The sequence below is a fragment of the Megalops cyprinoides genome, chromosome 20, assembly GCF_013368585.1.
Source record: "Megalops cyprinoides isolate fMegCyp1 chromosome 20, fMegCyp1.pri, whole genome shotgun sequence".
Classification (NCBI taxonomy): domain Eukaryota; kingdom Metazoa; phylum Chordata; class Actinopteri; order Elopiformes; family Megalopidae; genus Megalops; species Megalops cyprinoides.
This window is the reverse complement of record NC_050602.1, coordinates 16920710-16935211: the sequence shown is the minus strand read 5'-3', so window position 1 is coordinate 16935211 and position 14502 is coordinate 16920710. Positions and strand designations below refer to the sequence as shown.

Below are 14502 nucleotides of genomic sequence, written 5' to 3'. Positions count from 1 at the left end.
TATATTCACTCCGTAACCGTTCTAAATCCAAAGTGCCACATGCCCTGGCCGGGGCCTTCTTCTCGCTTTAGCCGCGGGGGTTGGTTTACAGACCAGCTCCCCCCCCCCCCCCCCCCAAACCCTCCGCCTGTCTCTTCACTTCAGTCAGCTGCTGTATTCTGTCAAACCCCCCCCCCACTACCCACTACCCACCACCCCCACCCTCCGACTCCTGCTGACACACATCTGCTGTTGGAGAGGTGACGTGAGGAGGGCAGGCCAGGTGGACTTCACCGTTGCTGATGGTGGCACCAGTTCACACCGTGCCCCGTCTTCAAAGAGGTGGAGTGGGTGTTTAGTGTTGGGGGGCTCCTCCGCTCCCCTCCCCTTTCCTCCCGGTCCCCACGTGACCTCCGCCGGACGCCTGGGGCCGCCCAGTGTCGACCATGACGCAGCCCTGCAGATGCGGGCGCCGTCGGGGCCTGTTGTTCGTGATGCCTGACGACGGGGGTGTACACAGTATCTGGGCTCCCTTCCCACCTGTTTGTGATTAGGACAGCGTCCAAAGGAGGAACGCTCGCAGCAACTTGTCAGTTTCACCAGGGTATAACCTTTCTCTTACGTCATGGAAATGCCGAGCCCCTTCACTGTTCAGTTTCACTGAACAAAGGCACACACAGTTAGGATGACTGCATCTGAGAACAGTGCTGTCAGATTATTAGTGGGAGTTCCTGCTCTTGTAAATTTTAGTTTTGGAAGGTCAGCTGTGTAGCTGTCAGTAGCCTATTTTTTTTTCTCTTACCCTTAGCTGTATATTTTTACTTAGTGTGTCCCTCAGTTCAAAGTGATATTCAGATTGGTATTAATACCCAGATACTCATCACGTGAATCCCATAAGGTCTTGTGTGTGGTCATCTGATCTACTCTGCTTGTAAGCGATGATTCATTTGTATCCTTTTGGTGAATAAGTTTGAAATATGCAATACAGAACATTATAGGAAATTGTACACCTAGAAGTCTAGAGGTTCAATATAGTACAGCCTGGTTTGGGGAACATATCTGTTTCCAGCATGTAGAAATAGAAAAGATAAGGTGACAACCTTGGTCATCATTCCATTGATACAGGTGGATGTTTATAAGAGCACTTTTGATCATATACTGTGCAGTGTTCATGGGTTCAACAACAGTGACCAGCTGCCCCCCCCCCCCCCCCCCACCCCCCTTTAGAAGGTCAGAAATAAATCCCTCTGGCCATGAGTCAAGAAACATATCTCCTAAGCTGCCTGTGTGCCCCCTGCGCTGGATGCTGTAGCATTCACAATGCCTGAGTAACAAAATTTCTGCTTCCTTTCTTCAAGATTTAGAACTTAACCGTGATTTTAACGGAGATGATTATGAATACGAAGACGAGGCCAAACTTGTCATATTCCCAGAGCACCATGAGATCCCCTTACCAAACATTGAGGAGTTGCCTGCACTGGTCAGTGAGTGTGTGCTGACACTTCCCACTTGCCATGCATGCTGGGGGTGTGTTAGCGAGCATGCCTGCTGTGAGTCATTGCAGTGTGGAGCGGAATCAATGATTATGTAGCATAGCACACTCTTGTATTTCCTGTTTGTCCCATAATTCTTTGTTAAATATTCACCAAGATTCAACTTTTCTCTCTGAAGGTCTGATATCTACATTGGCTCATGCAGATATGAAAGAATACGATCATGACTGTGACATACCTATAAAGGAATGCATTTCATAAAAAATTAATTATATTTTAAATTCGATTGCACTGAATCACATAATATCTAAATAATGATCATTCTCTGTGCATACATAGTGAAAAAGGAAATCAAATTATTTCCACCATTGAAAAATAAGACATGGTTGGCATACGCTGTATGTAAAGTGTAGCCACAAAACTTGGAAACTATATCTGTACAAGATTGCCAGGCATGAACCAAACTACTGATGGAATATAGTTTTACAAACACTCGGTAAAGGGTTCGCAATGCCCACCTTCTTCAGACATTTTAATATCCAGAGAGTTGTTTCTGACTGATCAGTGAAGTCATGGTGCTATGATTTCCAGCAGTCTGATTTGAGTAAATTCATCTGCTGTGTTAAAGTATTGTATGCATTTAGTCTGGCATGCAATCTAACATGTACCATTAACCGCAGATTCTACTATCATGTCTAATGCGCTGACATGGAATACTGGATGTGTTGATATCATTCTTTGGCGGTTCATTTTGCTTCTTTGTTTTCACTGGTTACTTCCAAGAAACCTGATACATGATCACTAACAAACTAACACTATATTTAGCATGTCTGGATGAGATGTTGCTGACAAAAACAATGTAGGTGATACATTTACAAAGTTCACAGCAGGAATATTATTCCTGCAAAAACGTAGTTTTATACATATATAACAATGAATTAATATGAATTAAACTGACATTACATACATAAAGCAAGGCATTATAACACAGCTGTAGCAGCTGTTTTTTTTATCATGTGTTCATCCTAAGAGAACTTTCAGAGGTAAGAATTTTCGAAGACCTCAGTGTGTCTTTGCCATTTCTCTAACAGGCAGACTAAATTGGCATAATTCTGTGAACCACATGATGGATTCGTTCAGGTCACTCAGTTAAAAAGCCACACAGTTCCATGAAAAATGTAATTCTTATGCTTAGACTGTCACTAACACTGGTAAGCTGAAAGTGAGCCCGCCTGGTGTCCGAATGACACCAACGTGGCTGTGCTCACCCTGTCAAGTAGGGTGAGCACAGGATTAATTCCAATGTGTCCCCTGTCACCCTAACCCGCCTCCCCTTTCCCCTCTATAGGTAACGATAGCATGTGACGCTGTGCTCAATGCCGCATCCCCCTACAGAAAACAGGAAACCATATCCTGGGACGACGAGCTTCAGGTATCGAGGCATGCCAGGACACTCCGGCAGCAGGAAAATGGGGTGCGGATCCCTCCCAGGTAACACGCCCTTGTGGCCGTGGCCTGGATCTTGACTTGGGTCAGGTCATGTGACCATTAACGTGCTAGTGTAAGTTAAAAAAACCTGGAAATTCCTGGATTTCTTCCATACTTTGGGCCCTCAATCGCTGTTTTTTTTAACTGTTCATTTCAGAGGCTTGTCACATGCTTGTGGATCTTGTTCCTTGCGTTTAAAATTAAGAATGCCAAAGTCTTTGGAGCATTCTTGATGCTTGAATGTTTTCTCCCATATGTCATTAAGGGTTTAGTGTTCATAGGTGCAATAACTAGAGCTTTGCATTATATCTCCACTGTATTTAAACTACCTACCATCTTTGGGTTGGAACAACCAATCATTGATTTGATTTCTGGTTTATTACATTTTGGGGATTGTGTAGTGTAGACCAAGGATTTAGCATAAAACTGACAAAACATATAGCCTGGAACACATCTGACAGAACCATAATTCACAGAAATGTTGTGTATATGCTAGTTTGAAAATGTGCTTATGACTGAGGTGATGCAGTTTACACTTTTTGCCATTTATATATTACATAAACTTTAGTGGAGTGGTTCCATTAATATGAAACAGTTGTTTTTATTAGAAATGAAATGATCTGCTGGATTGATCAAATAATGCCCATTTAACAATGTAATCCACAGGGCCCTGCATTTTTAAGGAAAATGTGAATGGTTGAAACCTGATGTCACAATGTAATAGGTTTTGATTGGATCCTCTCTTATCAGTGGCTGGAAGTGCTCCAAATGTGAGATGAGAGAGAACCTGTGGCTGAACCTGACAGATGGAGCAGTGCATTGTGGGAAGTGGTTCTGTGATGGCACTGGGGGCAACGGACATGCACTGGAGCACTACAGGGAGACAAACTCCCCCTTGGCAGTCAGACTGGACAGCATCACACCAGATGGAGCAGGTCATTTTTACAGCCACGCATTGAGCATCGACAGCCTTGTGCATTAATTTTAAATCATAGTACATCGTGAAAAATAATCCGTGGCCCACGATTCTCCTTTCAGATGTGTATTCGTTTGATGAAGAGGAGGCAGTTTTGAACCCACGACTAGCAAATCACCTTGCACACTTTGGAATAGACGTATTGCAGATTCAAAAGGTAGGTTTTCCTTGAATGTCTTCAAGAATCACTACGTTTGCCAACTGCACATTGGTGAAATACCACAGAGAGAGCTACTTTGAAATCATTGAATCATCTTGAATTGAGCATACAGAGGCAGAGGTTTGTGCATAAATCGTTTAATTTAACTCAAGTTACAACTTTTCTTTTTTCATGCTGTCTGGTTTTATTCTTTGGATTATAACTCATAGCCTCAAATCCCAAGAGAGTGGCTAACAGAGTTCTTTCCAGTTGTGTTATTGTTTATTCTGAGGAAGAGGCACATCATAGTGCTTTGGAAATGATGGACCTGTTGCTATACTTCTCTAGTCTGTACAGACGCAGAATGGCCACTCAGATAATGAGATGCGCCTGCGTGCGAGGGAGTGGGAGGTGATCCAGGAGTCTGGCCACAAACTCAAGGCTGTGTATGGCTCTGGGTACACCGGAATCAAGAACCTGGGGAACAGCTGCTACCTGGGAACTGTTATGCAGGTCCTCTTCAGTATCCCGGAATTCCAGAGGATGTGAGTATTACAATACATTACATTACGTCATTGGCATTTAGCAGAAGCTCTCATCCAGAGCAACTTACATAGGTGCAATAGGTACAATAGTACCTGGGAAACAGGCACCTCAGACCAGCATGCATAAGGAGGGATTTCACTTGAGTCCACAATCATCTAATGTGTTCAAATACTGATCCCACTGGCGTACAAAGCTGGAAACCTGCTATCACTGTAACAAGTACAACATGCTCACTCTGAATATAAATACTCCAATATGAGTGTAGATTTAGATGACAGTGTTTGTCAGCACAAAACAACTTGTGCTTGTTTAATTCTCAAAACAAAATGAAAGGAACGATGAATGGCGTGGTGCATTATCAATTCACAGTCCTGGTTAACGTGTCTCTGAATGTGTTCCCATCTTTTTTTCTCTCTCAGGTATGTGGGGAATCTTCAGCGGATTTATGATTATTCGCCCCTCGATCCCACACAGGACTTTGGCACACAGATGTAAGTGCATGCAGAGCTGTCCGGAGCCAGGAACTTATTTCACATTTAAACGAAACAAGATCTGCTGAAATGTTTGCTTAACCAGCAAGTGATGTTGTAAAAAGCATGTTTTCCAGTGTGCATTACGCAAGGGGTGGGATAGACATACGCTGATTACGAAAGTGTGAATACCAGTTCCTGGCATGTAACATGTTTGCTGGTTTTTAAGCCTACAGGTGTCCCATGGGTTCATTGGTCCAGCTGAGAAATTCACCATAAACACCTGGAACTATACATTTACCAGAATATACAACTGTGAAATAATTATTCGGCAAAGGGCAACATGCACTGTCTGGGGTTATGATTTATCATTTGCAAAGCATGCAAAAACAGGTTAAGTGATCAGTCTTGTTATGTAGCTAAGAACTGTGGGTGGAGAAAAACCAGCATGCAGGGTGTCTTCCAGGAAATTAGTGTGACACCAGTGATCTATGAGATGCAAAATGTCACATGAATCTGGAGTTTATTTATGAGGCCGGAGGAAGGAAACAAAGTACTCTTGTTGGGATTGAATGAACTACAATAGATGATTCTGGCTTGTAGAGAAGGAACTAGAAGGTATGATTCCACTTGTCATTTGGAAGGATCATTGTTTTGTTGTGTCTGTTTTTTCCCTCCAGGGCGAAACTTGGCCATGCACTGCTCTCAGGCCAGTACTCCAAACCGCCAGTGAAATCTGAGCTCATAGAACAGGTGATGAAAGAGGAACGCAAAGCATTGGACTGGGTATGTCCAGCGTGATGTCTGGGGATAAGCATGGAAACACTGGCTGAAAGCTGACCCTGAGGCTGTGGACTCCTTTATCTCCAAACGGACAAGCTAGGCTATGCTGTTTACTGTATCATTACGCATGTATTCTCCTGAACCTGCTGATAGTTTTTGAAACTGAGGTCCTTATTTCTAGTTTGAAGATAGTCTTTATTGATCCTTTCATTGGAAAATCCACAGGCAGAGGTGGGTGGCTGTTTCTTTGGGATTCCACACTTTTACCCCTTAACTTGCTTGAGGGCAAGGAAGAGGAGAATGACATTGATGATGTCACTGCTGCTCTCTCTGCCTGGCTTTGTTGAGTCACGTCTGCTCTTTGCCCGAGTCAGTTGAATCATCGCTTCTGTATGAATCTCTGAAGCCACTGCTGCTCTCTCTGTTTGACTCTCATGAGTAACTATTGCTCTCACTTTCAGTGACTCGACTTACTGGTGCCCTGTGTTTGAGTCTCTTGAGCCATTTGCACTCTTACTTTGAGTCACTCAGGTCACTGGTGCTCTGTTTTTTTGTCACTTCATTAACTGATGCTGTTTGAGTCTCTTGAGTCAGTGCTGTTCTCTCTTTTTGGGTGTTTGAAGTCAGTGCAACTCTGTCACAATTTTTGGACATACAGGGAGAATTGGACATATGAGTTCTAGTGGGGAAAAAAGTCATCGTCTTTAACCTTATTTGTGATATCACAGAAAATGATTATTGGCATATGGAAGTATTGGGCATTAAGATATTAAGAAAAAAGGGAACTTCACACATGCAACAGTGGTTTTACCCAAAGAAAGCAGGAGTTTTCTCTGTTTTCACGTGATATTCACAGTTTTCATGGTTTCATACCTAGAGTATATCTAGAATACCTAGAATAACTAGATATCTGGCCTCATACATTTACATTGTATAAGCCATGCATTTGACTGTTGATCAGGTGTGAGATTTATAAATATGAGACAGTATAGTTCATGAGCACCCCCCTGAAGCTGTGATGGTTACTGTGTTTTCTATGTGGTGATAAGCTGCATGGTTGAGGAGACCTTAAATAACATTCTAAGCGCCTGTTTGCATGGGAGCTGTGCATCTGCAAGTGAATCTGCATTCATTATACAGTATTGTGTGTGGTCTGGCTCTGCTGAACGTGTAGGCAAAACACCCATTCACTCATCCCATCAGTCAGGACACTTTAACAGGCACCTGTGACCTTTCCTTCCATTATTAAGGTCATAACATTACTGATAAATATGCATCATATTACCTGCACCTCGTGGAACGCTCAGGCCCATGCATGTCATTCCTTTTAGTCCATATTAAAAGTGATAATTGATGAGTATGTTGTTTATTATTTGGCTGATGCGCTCATTCAGACTGACATACAAAGCTACAAGATACAAGATACATTCAAATACATTTTACAGTGAAAGCAGTACTATACAGGTTCTACAGGAGTCTAGGTTCTGAACAGCTTAACAGCACTGAAAGTGAGCATCAGGCTGGAGAGGAGGGCGATAAATTACACACATACAAAAGGATTGGTATTAGCATTGACACAATTCATAACAATTCCCATTCTAATGGGCTCATAGAGTCCAACAGAAACCTGTAGGAGTAGCATTGTCTAATGTCATAGTGTTCACATAGTGCCCAATAGTGATTCCTTAGGAGCAATTTGACTTGGTATCATACTGCTGTTCTCATAGCCCTGCTGCTATAGGTTTTCTCAAAGTGTCTGTCGCTCTCGTTCCAGCACCAGCAGAAAGGGGTGTCCCCGCGGATGTTCAAAGCCCTGGTCAGTAAAGACCATCCGGAATTCTCCTCCATTAGGCAACAGGATGCACATGAGTTCTTCCTACACCTGATCAACCTAGTGGAGGTGTGTATGGCATGTTTTCATATGAGAAAGCATTCATTATTTCAAGTAGATGTTCTACTTTTTAATCTCTCTCAACTGTTTTTGTGACCTGCCTTGAGCAGCACCTAGAAGAGTTTGCTGAAAAATGTCAGTATGAGGCCTTACTTTTTCATTTAACATGTGTACCGATATACTGTGTACTATATACTTAACTAGATATACTTAATTTATAACTTTATGTACTCTGCAATCAGTCATTTTGGAAATGTAGCCCAGGGAAAGAGGTTATTAATTAATATGTCCCTATATTTGGCAGGGACAATGTACAATTTTTAGCATGGATGCTGACGTATATGATGCATTGGTCTAGAGTTAGCTCATAATCTAATTTACAAGTGTAGCCCCCTGGCAGGATACAACATTACAGAAATATCTCATAAAAATATATAGATCACATGTTTGATTGGATGTACCAAGCGCACACCAGGTAAATGGCCCTTACAAGGCTCAATTATAAATGTCTGGTAAATCAAACACATTCTTTTTTCAGAGACCAACACAAACTGTAACTTAATGGGAGGGTCAATCAAATAAAGAAAATATCAATATATTTGTTTTGACTATGACACGTATATGAAATCATTTCAAAAAGGTGGACGTGATCCATCATAGAAAAGAACTGGCTCTGGTTAGAGTTCAGCTTACATTTTGCAGAAAAGAGAAAAAGAAAAATGTACCATGACCTCTGGATTTAAAAAAACAAAATCAGCCTGAGGGTAATTGCTCCTGTTTCTGTTCCTGGTTTTTGTGCTGTGGCCTGAGTTATGTGGCTGAGGAGACTTCAGGTGAAGGTTTTCTATGAAACACTGGCACCCTCAGCTGGGGCACAAACACACACACACACACACACACACACACACACACACACACACATATATAGCACAAACAGCATACACTGCTGCTCTGAAGTGACTTTTCCCAGTGGGTTAAATTTAGGCTCCCTATCTGTTACCCATGGCACAGAATGCTTCCTCTTTAACCAGCAAGCATGCTCAGACTGAAACCTGCTGATTTCCCTGGAACAAGCTAGCACAGCAAAAAGTCTTTGCATGTCATGAATCCAGCTTGTATCATTTTCTTTTTGTGTGATGACTCTAAAATACCCCTAGGGTGGATCTGTGTGGAAACAAATTCTAGAGAAAGTGGATGCCATGCATCTGTGAGTCAGTTATAAGACAATGGGGGAAAAGGGCAGGTTGGCACTGTGAGGGAAGAGGGAGGGTTGGATATATGGGGGATGTGTGGTAAAGGTACTATAATTGGGCAACTGGGATTGGGTGAGCAATGAGGGCAAGGTGCCAATGGGATAGCTGGGAGTGGGCTCTTAGGGAGGGGAACTTATGTAACTGTTAATGCTCAAGACACAATCATTGTTTTGAAAGAATCCTGAGGAGATATTCATAATCCCCAGAAAGAAAAAAAAAGTATTGCAGTGTCTAGTTGATGGAAATTCTGGTTTAATCAGAGTTGGTGATGTGTGTTATTCTGTAATGGCTTGCTGCTGTTGTTGTCCTCCTGCAAATGGACAGCTCTGATGGATTCTGCTGAGGCTTTTGAGCAAAGGGTGTAGACTGAACAGGCTTGTGACACACAGTGTTTTTTCTGCCATCAGCACATTTCCTCTTTGCCCTAGTACCTCAAATATTTCACAGTCTCGCCAGGGTGAGGGTATTATTAGAGCTATTGAGGGGTATTTCTGCTGCCTCTTAAGATAGAGCACCCACTGTAGGGAGAACATGTTTAATTATAGTATTTCATCCATCTTAAAAGTGAGCTTCATCTTCACTGACCCCTGATCATCCATTAATTATTCAGCTAGCCTACAGTGTAACTCCTTGCATTATTTAATGTTTTGGATTATTTATAAGTATTTTCTGATAATTCTATATTTGACAGTAGAAATTTCAAGAGGTCTGCCTTTTCTCTATTGTCTGATGAATGGATCTGTTTGAGTCATTTTATCACTATTCAGTTGTAATTAATGTGTTTGTTATTCTCAAATGATTTCAGTGCTCATGTTTTCTCTGGCACGCTGTAGGAAGTTCTACAATTTATCGACCACTTTCTTTCTCCTTTAGCCCCCCCCCACCCCCCACCCCCCCAGTCCTTTCAATTTTCCTGTACCACTGTACCCATGTACAGTACTCCTGTACCTCACTTCATGTTCCCCACAGCTCCTCTGGTGGTAAATCCACTGACATTTTTTCATCGCATTAAGCCCAGGCTGTTTGCTGATATCGCAGTGTGCTAGGTGTCCGCAGCACACATGTCAGGCTGGTTTCTCACCGCTGGCTGTGTCTCCGCAGAGGAACAGCTCCGGCTCAGAGAACCCCAGTGATGTGTTCCGCTTCCTGGTGGAGGAGAGGGTCCAGTGTTGCCAGTCCCGGAAGGTCCGCTACACACAGAGAGTGGATTACTGTATGCGACTGCCAGCCCCCTTGGAGGCTGCCACCAACAAAGGTGAAGGCAGGGCGAGGGCGAGCCGGCCAGCATGACTCCTGCCTCAGGCCTGGTGGCGATTCGCTGCATGTTGTGGTGGGGTTTACTAGGAGGTTTAGGATTTAGAGTGAGGGAAGGTGTTATGATTGCCGGATAGTCTCCTGTCTTTTGTATTTGAAATAATATCTGTGGGAGGGAGAATGTTTACTTGGCCAAACTGAGTCATGCATGAGGTGAAGTGAGGATTTGTGTCAGAAAGACAGACACATCAATGTGTTTCCTGTCACATCAGCCTGTGGGCCTTGGGCATCAGAGGATTGTCGGCTTGGAATTGTACAAATAAAGTGAAACAAAGATCGCCAGCACATATTACTGATTACTGTGTAAAGAAATGAACTGAACAGGTATTGCTGATGTGCTCAATTGTAAATTGATGAAAGTTGCTGCTATGCTGAACATTAAAACCATATTTTTTTTTTGTTACAGAGGAGTTAATAGCATATGAAGAGAAGAGGAGGGAGGCGGAGGAGAACCTGACAGCGCCCCCGGAGCCAGTGAGAGCCAAAATCCCCTTCACTGCCTGTCTGCAGGCCTTCACGGAGCCTGAGAATGTGCCAGACTTCTGGAGCTCTGCACTGCAGGCCAAGTCAGCTGGAGTCAAGTAAGCAAGTCCCTGGTCTGAGGCCTACTATGGGATAGGGGTTGGTGGGATATTAAGACAATCATTCGCTGAACAATCCCAGGGCTGTAGCGCTGCGTCAGAGATGCAGCATTGTGAGGTAAATCAGTTCGGTGTCAGCCTCCCAACTGACTGTATTCCATTCGCCAGGCTTGTGAGCTCTCATGGTCTAAAAATTAAATTATAGTTATTGGTAAGTGGCTTAATAATATTAACAACAGTAGTAATAGCCTCAATGGTAACAATCTCTCAATTGAAAATCTTTAACCCTTCTTTGCAGAAAACTAAATGGTTATTTCCTCAAAATATAGAGAAAATGTACTACATATTATACATAAATGTATACCCTAATTGTGACACAAGTGAGCTTTGTAAATTGTTCTATCATTGTTTCAGGACTACTTAATATAAAGTTAATATATATTACTGATTATTTTCTAGGACATCCCGTTTTACATCATTTCCTGAGTATATGGTTGTACAAGTGAAAAAGTTCACTTTTGGGGTGGATTGGATACCCAAGAAATTAGGTATGTGTCATTTATTCAGATACTATTTTTAGGAGTGTTTGTCTTTTCCATGACTGGAAACTACTGTAAAATTCTGTAGTGAAACTAATACAGCACATTGTACTTTACTAAGTACTTTATCCATTTGGAAGCAGTGCCACCACCATCCAGTAGGGGGCACTTGCAGACTGCCTTACACTACAATAGAGTCATATCCTGCAAGTCAGATCCTGAGAAACACTATCTTCATATTAGGCTCTCAGTTTACCTTAACAAAACAGACTTACAGAAGTTTGCCTTGAAATGTCCTAATGGGGGTTAATTGTTTATGAGAACAGAGACCTGGTGAAAAAGGCCGGTTGGGTTACCTGTTCATCTCATAAAATATTCTGTAGCTATTCTACATTTCTACTCAAGCCGGTTTCAATGGCACACAGCTCTGTGCGTCTATTCTTCCACACCTCACACCTATTCCTGTCATTCTGAGGGGATAGAATTTCAACTCTTTACATTAGTTAATAAAATGTCTAAAGTCATGAGTTGTATAAAGGACTTGAATTCAATACAACCAGTTAGAATAATTGAAAAAAGAAATAGTTATATAAACTCATTCCTTATAACCATAAATGAAACTGAAAACTGTCTAGTCCCCTTTCTGGAGAGATGTGGTGTCCTAGGACAGTTTGATCATATCTGGCCCGGATAAGAATAAGGTGTTAATTTATGAGCAGGACCGCTGCTCCTGACTGCAGGGGGTCCATCCATTGTCTCCTAACCTGCCTGTTATGCCCGCAGATGTTTCTGTAGACATGCCGGACTTCATGGATCTCTCTAGACTGCGTGCCACAGGGCTGCAGCCAGGAGAGGAGGAGCTGCCTGACATCACACCACCCATTGTCATTCCTGAGAACAGCAGAGGTACGAGCTCTGCCTCCCCTGTTCTGTCCCTGTTCTCGCTGTCCCAGCCCTGCCTCCACCGTTCTAACCCCATATCCATTGTTCCAGTTCCATTACATGTTGTGACAGTCTCGCCGGTGTATCATCATACATATTTTGAAACGCTATATGTTTAAAGCACAGACACGATCTAAAACCAATTATTTTACTGTAGAAAATATCTGAAAAAAGTGTCATAGCACCACTGGTCACATAGCAGCACTATAACGCATAAAATGTATCTTGGTTTTGGGAGATTGGAATTAATATCAGTTGAATGTGATGATTAATGTGTATTTGTTATATCAGTTTGGTCACTGCTCTGATTTGGTTAGGGTATCAGGGAAAAATTCATTTCCTTATTTCCAAAGGAGTACCAATATTCTTGGTGTGCAGTGGCAAGGGCAAATGATAGTGTTTACACAGGGAACTCAGATTTCCCGGAACTTTAACCTACAGACGGTTAGTGTGTTATATCTTAGACCTTTGACTTGTTTGTGAGAGAGAAGTTGACATGTGCTCTTTCAGGTCCCTATTATAGCCTGCTGTGGTCAGGGCCTACAGGGAAGATCTATTCATTTGTAACATGACCGACAGGGACCTGAAACAGTGCCCGGTTGTCCTTTGGCCCATTTCATTGCCAGTAAATCACATTTTTACCCACCTGAAAACACCGTGCTGCTGAAAAAAGGATGTCTCTCTTCAAAACAAATGGACATGTTCTTAAGAGGGTGATCTTTTTTTATGTAATTCACCAGGTTCAAGTTTTCTTTTGATGCACTGTGTCCCCACACTACAAAGAAGAACACAGTCAAACAGCTGCTAAAAACAAGTAAATGTAAAAAGCAGAAAACATCCAATAGAACTAGATGTCCATTTTAACAGTACAAACAGGCTTATGCTTTATGTAGCAGGATGACCTTGCCAGTCTGTCCGTCTTTTTCTTTGCGAAATGAGAGTGTGGATAGTACTGGTTTTGTCCACTCAGCAAACAGGAAGTATTATTCATTTCTCAACTGTGAGTTGGATTACAGAGGAGTAAAAAAATACATTTACTTATTATTAGGAGTAGTAGTAACAGTGGTAATAGTAGTAGTAGCAATATTGAGTTATAGATGGGTTGAACATTCAAAAGATTATTTCATTTTCATTTAAATTTTAGTGGAATTAATTTCACACATTGTCATTAATGTCAGTAATGAGCAAACTTGTGATGCTGTGAACAAATTGTGAACTGGAATCTGTTTGAATTTATTTTGCAAAGTTAAGGATTAGGTGAATTTTGGTTGAAAATGGTGTGAATGAATGAATGCTTTCAGTGAAGAAAATCATCAAAGCTGCTTGTTTTCTTAATCCCCCCCTTGTCTGTTGTATTCACAGGTAACTCGCTAAGTAACTTCCTGGATTGTAAGTGTTCATTTTAATTGCCTCTGCATGCTATTTTCCTCTGTATGTATTATTGATAAATGTTCTTGTTCTATTTAAACATGATTCATAACAAATATAAATTGTAGGTAGTTTTTTCTTACCCAACTGAAATATTTATTTGCATTGATAATCTGCATAATTAATTTCACAAGGTCCATATCCACAGAGTACCTGGTTAATGGGGCCCAAGAAAGCCAAAGCTTCTCAGAGTGTACCAGGAAAATGGATTGCAGTCGGTGCTAGTTTCACACCTGCGTGGTTCAGAGACTGGCAGAAGCTGATGTGAGGCGTTTGTGTGGTTTCATGTCTCTCTCAGCTTCAGACATAGACGAGTCCTCAGTGATGCTGCTGGCGGAGATGGGCTTCCCGCAGGAGGCTTGTCGGAAGGCAGTGTACTATACAGGAAACATGGGAGCAGAGATGGCCTTCAGCTGGATCTTGGCCCATATGGAGGAGCCTGGTAAGACTGCAGTGGGTATTTGCCCTTGGGTAGGCTGTACATGGGGCAGCTGTGTGTGTGTGTGTGTGTGTGTGTGTGTGTGTAGATGTTTGGAGGCATGCTTGTGTGAATGCATGTGTGTGTGGTGTGTTGTTGCAGGGAGTGAGGTGGTTCATTCCTTTATCTGGTCAGATAGCTTGCTGTACCTTCTTGATGCTTGGTCATAAATATGATTGCGATTAAGAGGGTAATTTTTTTC

At 42.2% G+C, this 14502-nt stretch overlaps 1 protein-coding gene across 1 annotated transcript in view; it reads left to right on the top strand.

Moving 5' to 3' along the window:
• The window catches only part of LOC118795984 (ubiquitin carboxyl-terminal hydrolase 13-like), a 29639-nt gene that overhangs the window by 6140 nt on the left and 8997 nt on the right, over positions 1-14502 (top strand). The window contains exons 4-17 of the mRNA XM_036554808.1: positions 1338-1459; positions 2821-2963; positions 3711-3895; positions 3999-4093; positions 4424-4620; positions 5041-5112; positions 5772-5877; positions 7649-7774; positions 10120-10273; positions 10739-10913; positions 11373-11461; positions 12236-12358; positions 13757-13783; positions 14121-14264. Coding sequence (XP_036410701.1) covers positions 1338-1459; positions 2821-2963; positions 3711-3895; positions 3999-4093; positions 4424-4620; positions 5041-5112; positions 5772-5877; positions 7649-7774; positions 10120-10273; positions 10739-10913; positions 11373-11461; positions 12236-12358; positions 13757-13783; positions 14121-14264 — 1758 coding nt within the window. The remainder of the gene's footprint in view (positions 1-1337; positions 1460-2820; positions 2964-3710; positions 3896-3998; positions 4094-4423; positions 4621-5040; positions 5113-5771; positions 5878-7648; positions 7775-10119; positions 10274-10738; positions 10914-11372; positions 11462-12235; positions 12359-13756; positions 13784-14120; positions 14265-14502) is intronic.